Source organism: Herpailurus yagouaroundi, unplaced genomic scaffold (assembly GCF_014898765.1).
Source record: "Herpailurus yagouaroundi ecotype Mexico unplaced genomic scaffold, PumYag 194, whole genome shotgun sequence".
Taxonomy (NCBI): domain Eukaryota; kingdom Metazoa; phylum Chordata; class Mammalia; order Carnivora; family Felidae; genus Herpailurus; species Herpailurus yagouaroundi.
The window spans coordinates 823,597-831,938 of NW_024412425.1; the positions used below are offsets into that span (position 1 = coordinate 823,597).

General features: G+C 51.1%; 1 protein-coding gene across 1 annotated transcript; it reads right to left on the reverse strand.

Annotated features, from left to right (window-relative positions):
* Nucleotides 1–3,437: 3,437 nt before the first annotated feature.
* On the reverse strand, nucleotides 3,438–8,084 carry SELENOV (selenoprotein V). Its single transcript, XM_040445605.1, has 7 exons — nucleotides 8,071–8,084; nucleotides 7,861–7,936; nucleotides 7,678–7,731; nucleotides 7,487–7,561; nucleotides 7,278–7,372; nucleotides 6,915–6,962; nucleotides 3,438–3,561 (listed from the first exon to the last, which is right to left on the reverse strand). Exons 1-5 carry the CDS (start codon nucleotides 8,082–8,084, stop codon nucleotides 7,295–7,297), a joined length of 297 nt encoding a protein of 98 aa, XP_040301539.1. The 3' UTR covers nucleotides 3,438–3,561; nucleotides 6,915–6,962; nucleotides 7,278–7,294.
* Nucleotides 8,085–8,342: the final 258 nt, after the last annotated feature.

Sequence of the window (8,342 nt, forward strand, 5' to 3'; positions counted from 1 at the left end):
ATCTAGCGGCCAAGGAGCCTGGGAAATGTAGTCTTCGGCTGGGGACTGTCATGAAGTAGTGCCTCTGCCCCAGCGGCCAAGCCTGTGTCTTCGTTTTGCAGATGGAGACACCAAGCTCAGAGTGCCGACGTCACCAGAAGGCGATGGATAAATCAAGGGCGGAAAGAGGCAAGGAGAACCTCCTTGTATCATAGCCCAAGACCAGGGCTTTTACCAGCTCCGAAGAGCTGATATCTCATCACTGATGCGGTAAGAGGCATTTAATGAAGGTGGGGAAATGCACACATTTGACGGACAAGTGCTGGGGGGATCTAGCGTCCGGGTGTGAGATTGTGGACGGCGTGAGAAAATACCGAAGCACCAATCCTGAACCCTGCCTTCCCCCCCGTGCTCCTGCCCGGGCCACGCAGTGTGGTGGGGAAACTCGGGCTCTGCAGACAGACCGCGCCTGGATTCTCTGGTCCAAAGTAGAAATAGCCTCGGCGACGTAATAAGATATTGGGTCCTTGCACGGCTTCCATTCCGGCGAGCAGATGTGCCCTAAGAGGTTTAACGTTCACGCAGCTCCTGGGCTATGAAAGCCCTCTCCCGAGACTCTCACAGATTTAACTTGTTTACTCTTTTCAGCAGCCCCGAGTGAAGTGCTATTACGTTCCCCACGTTACAGAGGGAGCAACTGAGGCACAGAGCGGTAGAGTCACTTGCCAGAGCTGGGAAGTGGCAAAACCGGGAGTGGAATCCCGGCAGGGATTTGGCTCCAGGCTCTGTGCTCTCAGTCGGTAGGTTCTAAGGTCTGCCCCGTTATCTGCACCTGCTCCTCGTCGTCAGGAACAGAAAGAGAGTCCAGGCTCTTGGCAAACGTGCAGAGCTTGGCTTTGGAAGCCCGGGCAGCGTGTCTGATCTCGCTCTCCAACGATCACGTAGCACCCACTGTGCCACCTGCACGATACCCATCACCTCTTCTTCCGCTGAGCCCAACACGAGCCCTCGTCCTCCCCACCTCGACCCCCGACATCCCCTCCCCAGGAGGAAGACAGATCCACCCAGGCTGCAGGGGAGTTGGAAGCGTTTGTGAATGGACAGCTGGTCCGTTTGAAGAAGGTGCTGGGACCCTGGGGGTGGGGTGGGGAGACCGACAGACAGACTGTGCCCAGAAAGGTGGTGGCTTTGTGGGTGAGGCCAGGCTGCAGAAAACTGTGAGCATCACCGGCGAGGAGAGCAGGTAACAGGCAGTGGGCCGGCGAGCTGGAGGTGAGGTGAAGGGGGTGGGGGGGCAGGGGACAGGGGGCAGGGCGCAGGCTTGGCATCACAGCGGATGACAGGGTAGAGGCTGCCAGGAAGACCTTGCCTCCCTGGCAAAAAGAGAGTGACCCAGCAGGCAGGTCCTTCCTCACGGAACCCTCTTCCACCTGCAATAAGGACTCCAGGGGTGGAGGCGCAACAATGAGACGACGTGTGTTAACCATGGCAGGAAAGCAATACGGAAGAACTCTGGGTCGCTGACGGCATCGTCGGACCGCCAGCCGACTGCAGCCCCGTCCCACCAGCACACGAGAAAAACGGTGTGTTTGTTTGATGGTGGAAGCCACGGGTGGCCCGGTTCGCCGTCACTTGCAGAGAGGAGCACCCCTGACAGAAACCCACTTATTCTGTGCCCGGCCCTGGGGATTCCACATTTAAGTAGTGTTACCACGCCCATTTGACAGAGGAGGAAATTGAGGCTCCGAGAGGGGGGTGTCCCTTACTGGAGGTCACGGCCACTACATGGCAAAGGTCTGACTCCCACACCTTGCGGTGACCTCCCGGCTGGTGCCCAGGGACCCCACGGCACCAGGTGCAGAGTAGGCGGCCCATCAAGGTCCGATGAATCCCCAAATGGCCCTCCCCCAGGTCACTGACACCCGCCTCCCGACACTGCGAGTCTAAATTCTGTTTTTTTTTTAATTTTTTTTAACGTTTGTATTTATTTTTGAGACAAAGAGAGACAAAGCATGAACGGGGGAGGGTCAGAGAGGGAGGGAGACACAGAATCCGAAACAGGCTCCAGGCTCTGAGCCGTCAGCACAGAGCCCGACGCGGGGCTCGAACTCACGGAGCGCGAGATCATGACCTGAGCCGAAGTCGGACGCCCAACCGACTGAGCCACCCGGGCGCCCCCCAACACTGGGATTCTAGGACCTGTGGGTTTAGAAAGTGGGCTCCAGGGTGTGATGAAATGTGGGTTGTCAAGAGTTGGAGATTTGTCACAGTCCATATTTCCGTCCCACGCCCTAAAACTGCCAATAAAATGAGAAACTGTCAAAACGTATCCTGGGGCACCCGGGTGGCTCAGTTGGTTGAGCAACCAACTCTTGATTTCGGCTCAGGTCATGATCTCACTGTTATGAGATCAAGCCCTGCATTGGGTTCCATGCTGAGCCTGCTTGGGATTCTCTCTCTCTCTCTCTCTCTCTCTCTCTCTCGCTCCGCCCCCCTCCCTCACACTCTAAAAATTAAATTTTTAAATTGAAAAAAAAAAAAGTATCCCAAACCAGGGCATAGGAAATGAAGATGCCACAAAAGAAAGAAAGAAAGTGGGGCACCTGAGTGGCTCAGTCTGTCAAGCGTCCAACTTCAGCTCAGGTCATGACCTCGCAGTTTGTGGGTTCGAGCCCTGCCTGGGGCTCTGTGCTGACGGCTCAGAGTATGGAGCCTGCTTCGGATTCTGTGTCTCCCTCTCTCTCTGCCCCTCCCCCACTCCTGCTCGGTCTCAGTCTCTCAAAAATAAATAAACATTAAAAACAAAGTGACTCGGGGCACCTGGGTGGCGCAGTCGGTTAAGCGTCCGGCTTCAGCCAGGTCACGATCTCACAGTCCGTGAGTTCGAGCCCCGCGTCAGGCTCTGGGCTGATGGCTCGGAGCCTGGAGCCTGTTTCCGATTCTGTGTCTCCCTCTCTCTGCCCCTCCCCTGTTCATGCTCTGTCTCTCTCTGTCCCAAAAATAAATAAACGTTGGAAAAAAAAACAAAAAAACAAAAAAAAACAAAGTGACTCAACAGCACCAGGAGTTGAGGCTAGCCAACCAGGAGCAAACCTGGGGAGCAACAGGAAAACAGGACTAGGCTTCTCTTCAAGAGTGTTCTTCTTCTTTTTTTAATGTTTATTTTTCAGAGAGGGAGCGAGACAGTGGGTGAGCAGGGGAGGGACAGAGAGAGAGGGAGACACAGAATTCGAAGCAGGCTCCAGGCTCCGAGCTGTCAGCACAGAGCCCCAGGCGGGGCTCGAACCCACGGACCGCGAGATCAGGACCTGAGCCGAAGCTGGACACTTGAACTGACTGAGCCACCCTGGTGCCCAGGATTAGGCTTCTCTCCAAACCTGCCCTTCCTTCCCCTCCCCACCGCCTCCCCTCTCACCTCAGGAGACAGTGTGGCAACATTAGACGAGGTCAGGCCAGAACAGAGAGACAGATTGTATTTATTTCCATTTTCACCCCTCCCTGACTCGCCCCAGCCCCAGCTACCATCAGAAAAGGACCTGACTTGGCAACATTTCAGCCCTTCTCGGCATCCTGCTGAGGCTCCTGAAATGGAGAGGAGAGAGAAAATACTTTAAAACATCAAGAGCGATGACAACAACACTATGAAAATAATAGCATTTATACACTGTTTACTATGTGTCAGGCACCATCCCAACGCTCCCCACTCTAGTCTCCTTGCCATTTCTCAGACACGCCAGACACATTCCTACCCCAGGGCCTTTGCACTTGCTGCTTCCTCTGCCGGCTATATTTTCCATAGATAACCCCCGATATCCGCACGACTCAACCCCTTCCTTCTTTCAACTGTTTACTTACCATCTTCCCAATAAGGTCTTCCCCGACCACTCAAGTTAGGATTGCAAAATACTCTCAGCACTACCCACCCCCACTCCTTTCCTGCTTTATTTTCTTCTCAGCACTTATTTCCACCTTCGATTTGCCTATGTGTCTTGTTCATCGTCTGTCCCCCCCCCACTAGAATGTCAGCTTCACTAGGGCAGGAGTTCGTATCTGTTTTGTTCATGGCCATATCATCCCCAGGACCTAGCACAGTATCCAACACAGAGTAAGTACTCAGCAAATATTTGTTGGATAAAGTGAAATCCAAGGAGGTAACAGCTATCATGGTTTCTGCTTGACAGAGGAGAAGACCAAGGCAGAGAGAGGTGAAGGCATTTGCCTGAAGTCACACAGCCAGTAAAATAGGGATTTGAAGCCAGACAATACTGACGTAACCATTGTCTATCCTTCCGTTTTTTAATACAGTTGATTGTCGTTCTTGTCCACCCAAAGCTCTCTCCCCATCATCCCTCCCCATGGGCTTAGGGAGACCAACTCCATTCCAAGTTGGAATGGCCACATGACTCAAGACTGGCCAATGAGAGCTCCGTGTTCCCTTGGGCCTCAGTGATTGGTTCAGGGATGAACATGTGACCTAATCCAGGCCAATAGGGATTTATGCCACCAAGATAGGGAGCCTCTCTGAGAATAAAGTTAGCCCAGGGAAAAAGCAGAACACAGAGTAAGGGAGGGTCAGATTCTCAATGCCAACATTTTGCTGCCTGGATCAAGCCATTCCTGAAGCTAATTAGCCCCTAGACTTTTATTCTCATGAGCCAACTTTTTTGTTGTTGTTAAGCCAATTTGAACTGGGTTCTCTGCTGCAATAAGAACATTCATGACTTATTCCAATAACAACTGCTGTTCACTTACTGAAGAAGGGTTTTGACAAGCTCTTAATTCACATCTAACATCACCAGCTTCAGCCTTGTGTGGCTGGCTGGTGGATCCAGGATTTGAACCGAAGTTCCTGTGACCCTGGAAGCTGCATGCATAGCTACTCTGGTATTCTGTGTATTGGCAGGTGTGAGAAACAGACGTCTCCTCTGCCTCCCCTGCCCCCATCCCCAGCATGGCTGCTTGAAAACAGACCTACTAAGTGCCTGGCACATAGTAGGCATTCCAAAAATACTGTGTAAATTTTTAAAAACTAATATAATGTGGACATTGTCTGGATCCTAATTCCCAACCCACCTCTAAAAAGATATTTTTGAGACACTTGAGTAGATCTCAGATGCCACTAAGACATTTTAAAATTTTTGTCGAGGGTGGGGGCGCCTGATGGCTCAGGTGATGCAGCATGCAACTCTTGATCTCAGGATTGTGAATTCAAGCCCCACATTGGGTGTGAGCCTACTTAAAAAAAAAAAATCAATAAAATTTTTGTTGGGGGTGAAAATGGTCTTGTACTTCTTTTAAAAACTTAATTTGTTGGGGTACCTGGGTGGCTCAGTCAGTTAAGCATCCAACTCTTGATTTCAGCTCAGGTCATGATCCCACTGTTTGTAAGTTCAAGCCCCATGTCAGGCTCTAGGCTGGCAGTGTGGAGCCTGCTTGGGATTCTCTCTCTCCCCCCCTCTCTCTCTGCTCCTCCCATGCTGTCTCTCTCAAAATAAACTTTAAAAATAAAATAAGAGATGCCTGTGTGGCTCAGGTCATGATCTCACAGTTTGTGAGTTTGAGCCCTGCATCGGGCTCTGTGCGGACACTCGGAGCCTAGGGCCTGTTTCAGATTCTGTGTCTCCCTCTCTCTGCCCCTCCCCCGCTTACACTTTCTCCCTCTGTCTCTCAAAACTAAACATTAAAAAATTTTTTTTAATAAAATAAAAACTTATTTATTAGAGATGCATACTGAAGTGTTTACAGGTGCAATAGCGTGAGGTCTGGAATGTACCTTCAAACGCTAACATGCCAAAAAAAAAAAAAAAAGTGGAGGGGAATAGACGGACTAGGAGAAAGTCGGTAATAATAGTTGACCTGGTCGACGAGCACATGGGGCTCACTGTACGGGGCTCGCAATTAGTGTACGTGTCTAAAATTTTCCACCAAAAAAGCGTGAAAAAAATCATAGCTTCCACTTATGTAAACGTCTAGAAAGTGCAAACTAATCTAGGAGGACAGAAAGCAGATCAGGGGTGGCCGGGGACAGGGCAGAGGGCAGGAGAAATTGCTGAAGGCGCCCTCTCAGTGGTCTTAAAAACCCAGTATCTGGGGCACCTGGCGGGCTCAATCAGAAGAGCACGTGACTCTTGAGCTCGGGGTTGTAAGTTCGAGCCCCACGCTGGGTGTGGGGATGACATAAATACATTAACGAAATGAAGATGCAAACTAAGGGGCGCCTGGGTGGCTCAGTCTGTTAAACGGCTGATTCTTGGTTTCGGGTCAGGTTGTGATCTCGAGGTTCTCATGGGATTGGTCCCCGAGTCACACTCTGTGCTCCAAGCACAGTCCTCCCTGATCTTAGCAAGGAGGACTCACTGAGCTAGGTAGGACTGGGAGTAGGATGTTTCTGACTCCAAGCACAGAGCCTGCTTGGGATTTTCTCTCTCTCTCTCTCTCTCTCTCTCTCTCCTCTCTCGGCCCTTCCCTCCCTCTCCCTCTGACTCTCTCTCTCTCTCTAATTAAGTAAATATTTAAAAAATTAAAAATCCAGGGGCTCCTGGGCAGCTCAGTTAGTTGAGTGGTTGACTCTTGACTTCAGCTCAGGTCATGATCCCATGGGACAGAGCACCCAGGCGGGCTCTGTGCTGAGCACAGAGTCTGCTTGAGATTCATTCTCTCTCTCCCTCTGCCCCTCTTCCCCACTCACCCTCTCTCTTCTCTCTAAAAAAAATAAATAAAAAGAAAAGAAAAAATAAGAATCCAGTATCGGTGGCCAATAAATGGTCGTGCATATGCTTTAATACCTTAAGACAACGTTAGCAATGGAACTTTCTGCAGTAATGGGTTCTATGTCCTACATCTGCACTGCTTAACATGTGGCTATAGAGCTCTTGAAATGTGGCTAGTGTAGCTAACAAGTGAATTTTTATTGTATTTAATTTTAATGAACTTACCGTAAGTTGAAAAGCCGTAGGCTGTTATTGGGTGGCACAGCTTTACAACTGAAAGTGAAAGGAAGGGAGGGAGGGAGGAAGAAATTTAAAGCTCTTTTGAAAAAAATTTCATTGACATACACTGAGCCCTTCTTTGAGCCATGTACATTTACTACCTTAGATGAGGCATCTCCTGGAATCATCTCGACAACCCCATTTTACAGATGAGAAAACTGAGGTTCAGAAAAGGGTGTGGGTGACCTGCCCCGATCTTAACAGGGAGGACTGGCTGAGCTACGTTGTGAGTAGGTTGTTTCTGACTCCAAGACAGCGCCCGCCCTCAGCCCCGCCTCCGCCCCGCCCACCTCGCCTCCCTCACCTCACCTTTGGCCGGTTGCCTGCTACCTTTTCCTAATTTCCTCATCGATAATGCTCACAATCTTCTGCAGCCTGGCCTCATCCACAAAGCCATCGCCTTTCTGGGCACAGAGGGGAAAGAGCAGGGACATGTATGTCTCCCACCCCCCTCCACCGCCGCCCCCCCAACCCAGCACCGCCCTCCCTCCTGGTCTGGAACACACAATCACAATCACCTTCTTTGAATGGACCAGTTTTCCATCCACAAACACCTCAAACTCCCCTGTAGCCTGGGCAGATCTTTCCTCCTCCTGGGGAGGGAATGTTGGGGGTGGAGGGGAAGGTGAGAGCTCCTCTCCAAGCCCCTGGGGTCTCGGGACCCTAACTACCCACCCCCCTCACTCCCCCAGGCCACCGGCACACTCACAAAGCGTAGACAATTTGGAAATTGCAGCTCCAGACTCTTTCTCAGTAGAATGTACTGCAGGGAGGAGATGGGATCATGGGTTCACAGGATCAGAGGGTCATGGGGTCAGGGGAGGGGAAACAGGACCTCCTTCCAGACTTCCTGTCCAGCACTCCCCCCACCTCCAAAGTCAAAACTACTCACCCGAAGGCTGTAGCTTCAGAGGCCGCTGGATGCCGAGGGAAAGAGAAGGGAGACAGAGAGAGATGGAGACAAGATACTGAATCAGTATCTCCCCAGGCCCAGAGGGAGCCTGTGAACACCGGACTCCGATCCCATCCCATACTGCTAGCTCACCCAAGGCAAAAAAAAAAAAAACCACAACAGTCCTCTGTATGGTCCACAAGCCCCCACGGTATCTGCCCCATTGCCTCCATTCACTCCCTGGCCCACTGCTCCAGCAAAGGAGGGAGGGAGGAAGCACTTTTGAAAAAAATTTCATTGACATACACTGAGCCCTTCTTTGAGACATGTACATTTATTACCTTAGATGAGGCATCTCATGGAATCATCTCAACAACCCCATTTTACAGATGAGGAAACTGAGGTTGAGAAAAGGGTGTGGATGACCTGTCCCAATCTTAACAGGGAGGACTGGCTGAGCTAGGACTGGGACTACCCTCAGC